This window comes from Alligator mississippiensis, chromosome 7, assembly GCF_030867095.1.
Source record: "Alligator mississippiensis isolate rAllMis1 chromosome 7, rAllMis1, whole genome shotgun sequence".
Classification (NCBI taxonomy): Eukaryota; Metazoa; Chordata; order Crocodylia; family Alligatoridae; genus Alligator; species Alligator mississippiensis.
Genome location: NC_081830.1, coordinates 642,735 through 655,930, shown reverse-complemented (window position 1 = coordinate 655,930; position 13,196 = coordinate 642,735). Strand labels below are relative to the sequence as shown.

General features: G+C 62.6%; 3 protein-coding genes across 5 annotated transcripts; 2 read left to right on the top strand and 1 right to left on the bottom strand.

The window, feature by feature from the left end:
• Positions 1–35: 35 nt before the first annotated feature.
• On the top strand, positions 36–6,218 carry BICDL2 (BICD family like cargo adaptor 2). Of its 3 annotated transcripts, XM_059731449.1 has the most exons (9): positions 36–1,977; positions 2,195–2,395; positions 2,486–2,602; positions 2,714–2,860; positions 3,971–4,132; positions 4,653–4,736; positions 4,869–4,999; positions 5,306–5,426; positions 5,587–6,218. In XM_059731449.1, exons 1-9 carry the CDS (start codon positions 1,258–1,260, stop codon positions 5,719–5,721), a joined length of 1,818 nt encoding a protein of 605 aa, XP_059587432.1. In that variant the 5' UTR covers positions 36–1,257; the 3' UTR covers positions 5,722–6,218. The 3 variants fall into 3 exon arrangements, with proteins under 3 accessions (XP_059587432.1, XP_059587434.1, XP_059587433.1); XM_059731451.1 differs by lacking the exon at positions 2,195–2,395; XM_059731450.1 differs by lacking the exon at positions 2,714–2,860.
• On the bottom strand, positions 6,182–8,273 carry HCFC1R1 (host cell factor C1 regulator 1). The gene is made up of 5 exons (XM_019487270.2): positions 8,203–8,273; positions 7,705–7,894; positions 7,483–7,614; positions 6,548–6,616; positions 6,182–6,449 (listed from the first exon to the last, which is right to left on the bottom strand). The coding sequence occupies exons 2-5, from the start codon at positions 7,878–7,880 to the stop codon at positions 6,344–6,346; spliced, it is 483 nt and encodes a 160-aa protein (XP_019342815.1). The 5' UTR covers positions 7,881–7,894; positions 8,203–8,273; the 3' UTR covers positions 6,182–6,343.
• On the top strand, positions 8,265–13,160 carry THOC6 (THO complex subunit 6). The gene is made up of 14 exons (XM_019487269.2): positions 8,265–8,342; positions 8,547–8,662; positions 8,948–9,063; positions 9,137–9,201; positions 9,342–9,445; positions 9,520–9,557; positions 9,669–9,717; positions 9,812–9,883; positions 10,612–10,714; positions 10,801–10,850; positions 10,948–11,010; positions 11,422–11,532; positions 12,080–12,208; positions 12,962–13,160. The coding sequence occupies exons 2-14, from the start codon at positions 8,648–8,650 to the stop codon at positions 13,043–13,045; spliced, it is 999 nt and encodes a 332-aa protein (XP_019342814.1). The 5' UTR covers positions 8,265–8,342; positions 8,547–8,647; the 3' UTR covers positions 13,046–13,160.
• The last annotated feature ends 36 nt before the right edge of the window (positions 13,161–13,196 follow it).

Genomic DNA, 13,196 nt, shown 5'->3' with positions numbered 1-13,196 from the left:
TCACAGCAGGGGAAGGCTCCCTAGAGCCAGCTGCATGGGGGCACCTATATAAGTGTAACGCGCGTGGGGGCAGGGGGGCTTGATTTTGGGGAGACCGCTGCATCATAGGAACCGTACATGGGGGGAACTTATATATATATGTATATATATGTGAGTGAGACACACGTATGTCTTTGTGGGGGTCCTAGTTTTAGGGAGACGCATAGCGTTGGGGGGGACCTATATAGGTGTGACACACGGGCCATCCTGATTTGGGGAGACAGCTGTATCATAGGAACTTCCTAGCACTGGGGGCACCCCCATAGGCATGACACATGTATGTGGAGGATTGCGGGGGGCTGTTTTTGAGGTGACGCACCCTGCATTGATGGGGCTGGTGTCCGAGGTCTTTCCAGAGAGACAGACGGGACAGACCCATGGGTGGGGGGGACCCCTTTTAGGGAGACACTGGAGGGGGCAGGTCAGCAGGCTGATACTGGGGTAATGCCCATAGCAGTAAGTGTCCAGGGGCTGGATTTTCAGGGGCTGGGAGCATATTGGTGTGACACCAACCAACCCACAGGGGACCCATATTTGTGTGACACACAGGAGGCAAAAGGTGCTGGGCTTTCTGCGGGGGGATCTATATTGGGGTGACACATGCATGGGGGGATATGAGTGTGACATGAGGGGGGGATGTGCAGTGGGGCAGCTCCCCCCTCCAGGGTGTGACACAGTAATAGTGGTTCGTGTGGGTGTCTGCTACCCCAGTAGCGGTTCCAGGGGTGTGTTACACCAATAAAAGTCCTCTGGTCACCCCAGGGGGACTGGGGTCACCCCAGTATGGTCTCCCCTTTTGGGTGGCACCCCAGTAGGGGTCCCCTGCATATCTCATACCCCAATAATAGTTGGTAGCGGTGCGTAACAAATGACAGTCCCCAGGGAGGTATGTGCCACCCCAATATGGGCCCCCGCCTTTGGGTGTGTCACCCCAATAGCAGTCCCCTGTGTGTCTGTTACCCCCATAAGGGTTCTCACGTGTGTCACACCGATTAGAGTCCCCCAGAGCTAGATCTGTGCCATTCTCAAAAAGGATCCCACCCCACGTGTCACCCCAGTATAGCCCCCACCCACCTGTGTCACCCCAACATGGGTTCCCTATGGTGTCACTTCATCACGAGTCTTCCTGTCACCCCCCGATATAGCTCCCATCGCGTGTCACCCCAGTACTGGTCACCCCACAATGGGTTCCCGTGATGGAGAGGGGTTGGGGACCCCATGGGGGGGGGGGGGGTCAGGAGGCTGCAGGGGGAGCAGGATTTGCTGTTCCCAGCGGCTGGAGCTGGGGTTTGGAGTGGCTCAGGTGTGCAGGGGGTGGGGCTTGGCGGTGGCCCTGCCCCCTCCGCACCTGGGGTTGGAATCGGGAAGTCAACAGCCTCCCTCCACCGCAGCTGCTGCAGGGAAGCCACGCGTCCAGCTCAGCTAAGCCCCCCGCCCCCCGTATCTCACCCCCCCAGCTGCCCCCTCCCCTATCAGCCAGGGGCAAACCCCAAGCTTCAAACCCCCCCCCCTCCCAGTCCGAAGAGCCCAGGCATCTGGGTCCCCTACCCCCCCCCCCCCCCCGGAAGGAACCCAGGTGTCCTACCCCCCCCCCCAATCCCCTCCCCATTGGTCAGGGAAGGAACCCAGGGGTCCGGGCACCCTACAGCCTCCCTCCCTCTCCCCCTCAGCCAGGTAGAACCCAGGCACCTGGCCCCGGCCCCCCTCCAAAGTCCGGGAAGGACCCCGGGCGTCTGGGCACCCCCTACCATGGCCTTGTGGGAGGATGGGGAGGAGGGGGGGGCGCCAGGGGGGGAGCCAGGGGGAGGGCCACGGCTCGCACGGGTGGAACGGGACCTGGCGCTGGCGGCAGAGCTGGGGCAGCTGCTGCTGGCGGCCAACGAGGAGCTGCGGCGCCAGCAGGAGGCACAGGACCACGACCACGCCCAGGCCCTGGAGGTGAGTGACCCCCCCCCCCCCCCCACCGCCCCAAGATCGGGGCCCCTCCCAGCCAGACCAGTTTGGGACTGGGAGGGGCCCTGGTGACGCACAGGGAGTAAATCAGCTCCACCTGGACTCCTGGGTTCCTTCACGGGGGTGGGGTCCAGATGCCCGGGTCCTCGGGGTGGGGGGAGATTGGAGGGCCGCGGACGCCTGACCTCTCCCCTGCCCCCAGCGGCTGGAGCGGGAGAACCAGGAGCTGAGGGTGGCGCTGGCAGCAGCACGGGCAGAGGGGGAGGGGCGGGCAGCCGAGCTGGAGGCGGAGCTGGCAGTGCTCCAGGCCCCACCCCGCCGGCCAAGCCCTGCCCCCGCCCTTGACCCCGCCCCCCTGGAGTGGGCAGAGCAGAACCAGCGCCTGGCGGAGGAGCTGCAGGAGGTGGGGACCTGGACGCCTGGGTTGGGAGGGAGGGCCAGGAGCCTAGATGCCTGGGTTCCAACCCACCCCACCCCGCCCCGCCCCCCGCAGGCGCTGGAGCGGGAGCGGGGGCTCCGGGCGGAGCTGGCGTCTCTGCGGGAGGAGACGCGGGCGCAGGGGCGGAGCCAGGCCGAGCTGGAGGCCGCGGCCCAGAGCCTGAGTGCAGAGGTGAGACCCCCCAACCCGGGCACCTGTGTCCCCTGCGGGAAGAGGGGGGCGGGCGGAGCGGGACCCAGACACCTGGGTTCGTTGGGCTTTCCGTGTCGCCCTCCCCCCCAGATAGCAGCGCTGCGGGCCCGGGTGGGGGCACTGGAGCAGGAGGCGCGGGAGCTGCGGGCCGAGGCAGAGGCGGCGCAGGGGCAGGCGGAAGCAGCACATGGCCATGGCCTCGTGCTGCGCCGGGAGCTGCACGAGAAGGAGCTCGAGGTACCGGCTGGGGGGCCACGAGGATCATGGCAGGGCCATCCTGGGGCACCTATTCCTTGAGGAACCTAGAACATACGCCCCCAAAGCCTTGCTAGCAACCAAGGGGTCAGCAGGTCTTGATGGACCTAGAACCCACCCACCCAGGAGGGTTGGGGGCCTTGAGGAACCTAGAAACCCCCTCCCCTTTAGTCTTGGTGACCACCAGCAGTCACCAGGGCTTGATGGACCTAGAACTCAGGACTTAAAGCTGGGTAGGCAGCTGGCTGGGGTCATCTGACACCAGCGCTCTTTCCTACCCAGGCAGGGGGTCGGACTCGATGATCTGTTGAGGTCCCTTCTGACCCGACATCTATGAATCTCATGTATTCATAGGTTGAACAAGGGATACCTGGGGTTGATGGGGGTTGAGGAACCTAGAACCCAACCCCCCTGGTAGCAACCAAAGGTCTCTAGGCCTTGATGGACCTAAAACCCACCCACCTTAGGGTTGAGGAACCTAGCACCCAACCCCCTTGGTCCTGGCAGAGACCAAAGACCGCCAGGCCTTGATGGACCTAAAACCAACCAAACCCAAGGGCTTGTTTGGCCTTGAGGAACCTAGAACCCAACTGTCTTGGTCTTGGGAGCCACCAAAGAACCTGATAGACCTAGAACTCACCCACCCTGGGTTTGTTGGGTCTTGAGGAACCTAGAACCCAACCCCTCTGATCTTGGTAGCAACCAAAGGCCACTAGGCCTGGATTGACCTAGAACCCACCCTGTGGTTGTGAAACTTAGAACCCAATGCCCTTGATCTGGGTAGCAGCCAAAGGGCATCAGCCTTCATGGACCTAGAACATATGCCTTATGGGGGTTAAACAGAGATTATCTGGGAAACCATTAGCCTTCAGGAACCTAGAACCCACCTGTCCTGAGGTTGAACACAGGTGACTTGATGTCTGTTGGGACTGGAGAACCTAGAACCCACTCCCTTTTGTCTCGGTAGCCATCAAAAAGTCATTATGCCTTGACCTACAACCCACCCATTCTGGGGTGGAATACAGGTTACTTGGGGTCTGGTGCCCTGAAGGAACCTAGAACCCACCCCCTCTACCTTGACCCTCCCCATAGGCTGAATCATTGAGGGCAGAGGCGGAGGAGCTGCGTGGGGCAAACCGACGGCTCCGGCGCCGAATCCGGGCTGTCTCCGAGGAGCTGCAGTTCCAGTCAGCCGATAATGGCGTCTCCCTGAAGGCCGAGCTGGAGGGGACCCAGGGCCCCGAGCATCCCAAGGTGCAGGGACAAGGCCAAGGGTGGGGTTTGGGACCTAGAACCTGACCACCATTGGGTCTTTTAGCCTTGTGCGACCCAGAACCTTCTGCCCATCGGGTTTTTGGCCAGGAAAGACCTAACATCCTCTCACCATTGGCTCTTTAGGTGTTGATGGAACCCATTTGCCATTGGGCCTTTAGGCCTTGGTGAACCTAGAACCCCCCCAAATTGGGGTTTCTGAGTCTTGAAGAGCCTAGAACCCGTCAAGGATTGAGTTTTCTAAGCTTTGAGGGACCTAGAACCCACCCACCGCTGGGTCCTTTAGCCTCAAGGGACCTAGAACACTCCCACCATTGGGCCTTTAGGCTTTGAGGGACCTAGAACCCACCTACCCAGAGTCACCTGGCCTTGATGTACCTAGAACCCACCCAGCCAACCTTGTCCTTTGGCTCAGCCAATGTTGGGAGGGTTTTGGCCTCCATCAGGCCAATCCCACGAGGCCGCCAGGTTCTAGCCCCGCCCCCTCGCTGTACCCCCACAGGCTCCGGCACGGGACAGGTCTGAGGCGCTGCCCCAGGATGCACTGGAGGAGAAGGAAGTGGAGATCGAGCGGCTCCAAGATGAGGTGGGGGGGGTGTGGGGAAGGTAGGCGGTGTCATGGACATCTGGGTGGGGGGAACAGGGCCAGGAGGGGGAGGGTAAGACTGGCCCTGGCCCCACCCCCGCCCCTGGCTGACTCCACCTCCTCCCGTCCCAGCTGGCTGTGCAGCAGGGGGTGCTGCAGGCGGTACGGGAGGAGCTGGGGGCACAGCGGCGCCTCCTGCAGGAGAGGGACGGGGATGCGGCACTGAGGCAGGCACTGGCCCAACGCAACACTGCCATCGACAGGTCTGGCCCCGCCCCCCACAGACACCTGGTTCTCTGGGGTGGGACTAGTGGTTTGGGAGCCAGACAGCTGGGTTTTCCGTGGTGGGAGCAGGGGGGCTGGGAGCCTGGACACGTGGGTTCTCTGCAGTGCACGTAGGAGAACTAGGGGGTTTGGGAGCCTGGACACCCAGGTTCTTTAGGGTGGGGAGTGCGAGCAGGGGGGGCTGGGAGGCCAGATGCCTGGGTTCTCTGGGAAATGGGGGGGGGGACTAGGGGATTTAGGAGCCCAGACACCTGTGTTCCCCACCCTCTTCGCCTCCCCCACAGGCAGGGGGTGCTGGCGGAGACGCTGGAGCGGGTGACGCGGGAGCGCGATGCCCTGAGCCGCCAGGTCCTGGCTGCCGCCCACCAGAAGTGGGCGCTGTCCCGGGAGCTGGAGGCCTGGCAGGTAAATCGTGCGTGTCCCGCGGGCCTTTCCTGGGGGTCTCAGGGGCACCCGGAGGCCTGGGCTACCTCCCCAGGCAGGAGGGGGGCACCCTTAGGTGGGGCATGGGGAAGGGGGGGCTTGGATGCCTGGGTCCCCACCCACTGTGGCCCCTCCCCCCCAGGACGACATGCAGTTTGTGATTCACCGGCAGCTCCAGGCCCAGTGGCAGCAGGAGGCCGGGGCCCCGCCCCCTGTGCGCCGCGGCAACAGCGCCCCCCATGGCGGCCACTTCCTGTCCTTCTTCCGTCGCAGCTGACAGGCCAGGGAGCCGATAGGAGCCGGGAGCTGGGGCGCTGAAGGTTCACTTCGGCCTAACCCGTGGGCTCACTGCCCTCACTCTAGGCCTGGCTTTGGCCTGCCAGTGCCTCTGGGTCTCTTTCCCATACCAATGTTCTAGGTCCACCATGGGTTCTAGGTCACTCAATGCCCACTCTAGGCCTGGCTTTGGCTTCAGTGCCTGTACGCTAGGCCTGGGTTTGGCCTACCACACTCTCCCTCCCGTAAGCCTCTGGGTCGCATCTCTCTCTTGGTGGCTCACTATGATGTTCTAGGTGTTTCTACCATGGGTTCTAGGTCACTCAAGGCTCACTCTATACTTGGCTTTGGCCTATGTCTCACCTACAAGCCCCTCCCTCTGCTCCTGGGCCGGACGCCTGGGTTCCCTGGGAGGGGAGTGGGGCCTGGGTTCCCTCCCGTGTACATGCTCTGTGCCTCCGTTTCCCTCAATTCAATTAAAACCATCTTTATTCCCAATTTGCGCCCATTTCTCCTCCCCACCCCCCACCCCCAAGGCCTCCGATTGGCTAACATAATTTCCCCCATGCCATGCCCGATGCTGTACATACCCCCCCACCTCCACAGCACTGTCTGGAGGAAGCTCACAGCGCTGTAGCTTTGGGGGTCAAAGCCCCGGCCTGGAGCAGGGCCCAGATGCCGCGGGGGTCCTGGCTGCTGGGGGGGCTCCATAGCACCGCCTCTGTGGTCCTGTGGGGGGGGGGGAGCAGGGCAGCAGATTAGGAGGTTCTGGGGCAGTAAGGGGGGAGAGGGGTAATTAAACCCTCCAGCTGGAGGTAGGTACTCACAGGGCCATGGGGAACTCCCCGTCTAGGATCACAGTCTCCTCTTCCTCCTCCAGGGTGGCATCCTGGGGCCTGGAGTGGGGGGGGAGATGCGGCTGAGTCTGGTGTGTCATGGCCAAGCGTAATGAACAGAGACCTCTTCTCCCAGCCCCGGTATGCGAGATGCAGCTGAGTCTGGGGCGTGATGGCCAAGTGGAATGAATGGGGATCTAGCTCCCCCTCTTCCTCTACAGGATGCAGCTGAGTCTGGGGTGTAACAGCCCAGGAGAACAAACAGAGATCTGCCCTCACTCTAGCTATAGGCTGAGTCGGGCATAACCGCCACGAGGAACAACTAGAGAACTCTTTTCCTAACCCCTCTCCCCCCACTACGTGAGATGCAGCTGCAGCTGGGGTGTGACAGCCAAGTGGAACGAATGGGGATCGAGCTTCCCCTCCTCTTCCTCTTTAGGATGCAAATAAGTCTGGGGTGTAATGGCCCAGGGGAACAAACAGAGATCTCCCCTCACCCAATGGAAATGGGATGCAACTCAGTCTGGGGTGTAACAGCCAAGTGGACAGATAGGAATCTACCACCCCCTCCCCTTTTTGTATAGGATGTGGCTGAGTCTGGGGTGGCATGGCCCAGGGGAACGAATAAAGATCTTCCTTCCCTCACCCTATGTAAATGAGGTGCAGTTGAGTCTGGCGTGAAGCGGCCAAATGGAACAGAGAACTCTTTCCCTGCCCCCCCCTCCCCCCATGACATGCAGCTGAGTCTGGAGACTAACAGCCCAGGTGAATGGAGATCTCCCTTCTCCCTACGTATATGGGATGCGGCTGTGCCTGGGGTGTGACAGCCGAGCGGAACAAAGGGGCATCTCTGTCCTGCCCCGTGCCCCCTTCCCCCCGCCCTGTGATGCAGCTGAGTCTGGGGCAACACCTGGGGGGCCTCTCACCCACGCGGCAGGGGGCGGGGCCAGCGGGACGGGAAGCCGTTGCTGCCGTAGGCGTGGTCGTGGTCCAGGCTGAGGGTGTTGAAGCGAGCGGCCATCTTGTCCTCCGACAGGAAGTGCTTCCGGGTTGGCTCCCTGTGGTGACAAAGGCGGGAGGGCAGGTGAAGGCTCCCAGCATGCTTCGCTCCCGCCTTCCCACAGTGCCTTGCTCCCCCCCATACTCACGGCTCCTGCTTCTCGAGGCGCCGCTTGCAGGCCAGGGCAGCAGGGCGGGGCGTGGGTCGGCGGGGCAGTGCCGCGGCGGAGAAGCTCACCACCACTGGGGCCCGCCCCGCCCAGGGCATGCGGGCGGGGACTTCCTGGCTCCAGCAGCGGGGTTGGGGCAGGGCCGGGGGGTCCATCGGGGGGGCATTACCTGATTGGAGGAGGGAAAAGAGAGTCAGGCCAAGGAACTCCCATCATGCATTGTGGTTGGGGCGCCTCTGGAGCTGAATCATGCCAACTCCTGACTTCCCATGATGCCCTGGGGCCACTCAGGCCAAGCCCAGGCGCTCCCATGAACCCCCGGGGCTGAGCCACACCAACTGGAAGCTTCCCATGATGCCCTGGGGCAGTTCAGACCAAGCCTAAGCCCTCCCATGATCCTCTGGCTGGAGAGAGAATGAAGTGCAGGGGTGCTGAGGACAAAAGGGGTGTGGCCAAGTGACAAGGGGCAGGGCCTACCGCAGAGCACAGAGCGAGCATGCGCAGAACAGTCGGGCAGCAGGTGAAGTTCCGTTCTGCGCGTGCGCAGAGGCGAAGGCAGGTGGTGGAAAAGGAGGGGGAACCACTCCCGCCGGGCTCATGCGCAGAGCCCCGGGACCGTGAGCCTGCTCGCGGGGGGGGATGACAGTTGGGCTCGCGGGAAGTGGCGGGGAGGCGGGGCGCATGCGCACTGGGCACTCGCGGGTCTTATTTCGTGCTGTCGGGGCCTGAAGCCGGGAGGGGTGAGGTGGGGCCTTACCGGGTTCCGTTCCCCACGCTGCGCCTCCAGGGTCCCCCCCTTCTTCCCTTCCTTCTGACGTCAGGGTCGCGCGGCCTGCTGGGAGTAGGCGAAGGGGGAGGGGACCCAATCTGGCGCCGGCGTCGCGCGGATAACGTCATAGAGGCGCGACGCGGCGGCACGCTTATGGCGCCCCAGGAGGTGAGCGACAAAGAGCGTGGGGGCGCCCGGGGCGGCTCCCAGCATGCACCGCGCGGGTCCTGCCAAGCCCTGGGAGGTGTGAACCCAGCATGCACCCTCCCAGCATGCTTTGCTCCCTGTCCTGCCAACCCTGGGGTCTCCCAGCATGCCTTGTGCCCCCCCCATGCCAACCTGAGGCTTTCCCAGCCTCCCTTGCTCCGCACCTGGCCAGCCCGGGCATCTCCCAGCATGCCTAGCTCCCCTCCTCCCTCCCCCGCCTTCCCATCATGCCGTGCTGCCCCCCAGATGGACGTCCAGCGGGCCTTGGAGCTGCTCCACATGAGCGTCTTCTCCCAGAGCGTCTCGCCCTGCGGGAAGTACCTGGCAGCCGGCAACAGCTACGGGGAGATCGGCATCTTCAGGTACCCCAACCTGCCCCCAGCCCGCCCCGCGGGCACGCCCCCCAGCTCCCCTAACTGCCCTGTGCCCCCCCAGCCTGTCGGCGGCGCTGAGCGCGGAGGCCAAAGAGGAGAGCAAGAAGCCGGTGGTGTGTTTCACAGGTGGGTGTGAGGGGAGCGGCTCCCCACAATGCCCCGGGGCTGCTCACGCCAACCCGGCTCCTCCCCACAATGCCCCGGGGCTGCTTGTGCCAACCTGGGCCTTCCCACAATGCCCTGGGCCTGCCCCTCCCGCCCCGCAGCCCACGATGGTCCCGTCTACGCGCTGACCTCCACGGACCGGCAGCTCCTCAGCGCCAGCGACGGGGAACTCAAGGCCTGGAACTGGGCGGAGATCGTTAAGAAGGTAAGCCCCGCCCCTAGCCCCGCCCCTGATGCCCGGGTCCCCTGCGCTTCATCCCCCTCCACGTGTCCCCCCAGGGCTGCAAGGAAGCATGGAGCCGCCGGCCCCCTTATAGGTAAGCCCCACCCCAAGTGGGAGCGGCTTCACATTGGCCAGTGGGAAGAGAGCAAGAGGGCATGGCCTCCCCATGTGGCCACACCCCTTCTTTCCCCACATTTGCTTCCAGGAGTAGCCTGGAGGTGCCTGAAATCAACAGCCTGCAGTTGAACCTCAAGGTGAGTGTGGCCCTGGGCATTGTGGGATAGCCAGGGGGAGGGGCTAGCCTCCAAGCCCCGCCCCCTCCTGCCTGTGTCTCCTCTTCTCCAACAGGATAACAGCCTTCTGCTGGCTGGGGGCGACTGCACCGTGCACGCCATGGACCTGGAGACAGGGGTCTTCACCGTGAGTGGGGGCAGGGCTCTCGGCCATCCGTTCATCCCTCCGTCCATCCCCACAGACCTCCGTCCATCGCTAGGCCTTTCCCTCTTTCTGTGCGCGTGTCTACTGTTGGACTTCTTTGTTCATATCACCATACTTCTCCGTCCATCCATCCTTTCGTCTGTCACTAGAGTCCTGCATCTCCAGACTCATCCATCCCGCACTACACCCTCCCCATTCCATCTACTTGCTTGCCACCCGGCTTCATCCATCCGCCCATCACTGGCCTCCTCCATCTGTTCGCTGTTCGTCCATCCAGTCTGTCACTAGATCTCTCTATTCATTCCTGTCTCCATCCGCTCACCACTAGACTTTTCCATCCATTTCTTCGTGCGTTCATCGCTGGATTTCTCCGTCTGTCCTTCCATCCCTCACTAGACCCTCTCCATCTGTCCACCCATCCGCATATCACCAGACTTCTTCATCCCTCTTTCCTTCTTTCCACCCATCGCTAATCTTGTCTGTTTGTCCGTTCTTCATCTCTCCCCGTATACGTTCGCCTCTACATTTATCTGTCGCTAGATCTCCCCATCCATCCATCCATAGGCTCTCCCATCTGTTTCTTCATCTATCTGTCATTACATTTCTCCACCAATCCATCTGTAACTAGACTCATCCATCCACCCCTAGACCCACCTATCCATCCATCCCTAGATCCCGTCCCGCTCACCCGCTCTCCCCCACCTTCCCAGCATGCCCTGCGGGGCCACACCGACTACATCCACTGCCTGGCACTGAGGGACCAGTTCCACGAGTGCCTCTCGGGCAGCGAGGACGGGTCTGTCCGTCACTGGGGTAAGTCCCGCCCCTTTCCCCACCCCTGCCCCGCCTTTGCTGAGACCCTGCAGGGCTCGTGACACCCACTCCCCACCACCCCGCAGATCTCCGCACCGGGGGGCAGGTACAAGCCATCGAGGTGCACAAGTATGAGGTGAGAACCCAGACATCCGGGCTGCCAGCACCCCTGCTGGGGAACCCAGGTGTCCAGGCTCTGACCTGGCCTTCTCTGCCTCTTCCCCCACCCCCAGGAGTGCAGCCGGCCCCAGTATGGGAAGTGGATCCGTTGCCTGGCGACAGACTCCGATTGGATGGTGAGAGGGCAGGGGAGACCTTTGGAGCGAGGGTATCCCATAGTGCCTTGGGTTTAGCTGTGGTGGCCAAAGCAGGGTATCCCAGAATGCTTTGCTTGCAAGCATGGCTGCCTACAGTGATATACCCTAACAAGGTTGGGCAAGGTACCCCATAACGTCCTAGGACCCAGGCATGGCTGACTGCGGGAATATTCCACAATGCCTTGGGTCCCCATCATGGCTGATCACTGGAATATCCCACAGTGTCTTGCTACCAATCCAGCCTGGTCACGACTGGCCAGGCCGATGTCCCAGCATGCTTCACAGTGCATGCCAGAGGGGCTAGGGATAGTCCCTGGGGTGCTGAGGCTCATGGGAGCTCCTCCCCGGCAGTGGGCGGGGCTTGGCATGACCCTGCCTCCTCCCCCACAGGTGTGCGGAGGGGGCCCGGCACTGACCCTGTGGCACCTGCGCTCCGTGACGCCCACCACAGTCTTCCCACTCGCGCCTGCCCAGCACCACGCCATGTTCTACCAGGACCTGGTGAGTCTGGCCCGCCCACCTCTATCCATCTTCATCCATCTCTCTGTTTTTGTTGCTCGTCTCCTCTCTTCCTCCCTTCCTTCGTTCTTCCCAAGCTCGTCATACTGCCGTGCGTCCGCTTACGCCTGCACTCGCCCACCCATTGCCCCATCCACCCATCTGTGCGTCCCTCCCTCCATTCACCTGCTGGTTCCCGCCTTTGTCCATCTGCTCCGTTCCTCCCTCCCTCCACGCTCCCTCGCTCCAGCCACCTGCCTCTCCTCCATTCTTCTGCACCCCCGCTCCTTCGCTCCACACTCCACCCACCCAACACTCCTCCGCTCCACGCTCCGCCCACCCCTTGCTCTCTTGCTTTCTGGCTCCACACTCCACCCACCCAACTCTCCTTTGCTCCTTCACTCCCTTGCTTCGTCCCTCACTCCACCCACCCAACGCTTCTCTGCACCTTCGCTCCCTCATTCTGCTCTCCGCCCACCCAGCTCTCCTCCACTCCTTTGCTCCCTTGCTCTGTGCTGGCCCTGACTCTACCCCTTTCGCTGCTCCCCAGATCCTCTGCGCGGGGCAGGGCCCCACCATCTACCACCTCCAGCTGAGCGGTGACATTCGGGCCCGGATCCCCTGCTCACCCCCGGCGCTCCACTCCCTCTGCCTCAACCAGCGCTCCCCCGAGCACAAGGTACCAGGGCTTCAGCCCAGGGAAGGGAAGCAGACATGAGGCAGAGGGTCTGGGGTGGGCCTAGTGTGGAGGGGGGAGCTCAGAGAAGCAGGGGGTGGGGTTTGGTCCCAGATGGGGCAGGGCTTGGTCCTGGAACGGGTGGTGCCTGGCCATGAGAAGCGAGGGCTCAATGAGATGGGACTGGGTGGGAGGGGCTTAGCACAGTCACCCCAGTGCAGAGACTGGGTTGGACTGGGAGCAGGTAATGGGATGACTGGGAGGCACTGAGATGAATTGGGAGGGGGTACTAGGATAACGGGGTTACTGGGGGCAACTGGAAAGGGGAATTGGGGTGAGCGGGGCCAATGGGATAAACTGGGATAGGTGCACTGGGGTAACGAGCTGGGACTGGGTGCTAGATTGACAGTGCGTTACTGGGAGGAACTGGGATGGGGTACTGGGGAGATTGGGGGGTTACTGGAACTGGGAAGAACTGGCCTGGGTGCACCGGGGTGACCCAGTCACCCTAGTACCCCCATCCCGGCAGCCTCTGAGGGGGCACCCATCATGGGTAGGGGGCAGGGCTTGATCCCAGAGGGGGAGAGGCTTAGTCCTGGAAGGGGCGGAGCTTGGGCATGAGAAGAGATAGCACAACAGGATGGGGTGGGGAGGGGGGAGGCTTAGAGAAAGAGAGCGGGGACCAGGACATGGGAAGACCCAGGAGCACCATGGGGCGGAGCCAGAGGCTGACTCCACCCCTTGCCCTGCACCCAGGTGCTGACAGCCGCTGGCAGCAGCCACAAGATTGACGTCTTCACCAATTTCGGCTACCGGGCCTTCTCCCTCGCCTTTGCATAGCCCCGCCCATGGGGGCAGGGTTCCCAAGCCCCACGCCCTGGGGGGGGTCCCTGACCCCGCCCCTTTTCTGTGTGACACGGTTTTGTAATAAAAATAGTGATGTTTTATCCTGGAAGCTCCGCCCCCTCTCCATCCTGGTCTTGCTTTAATC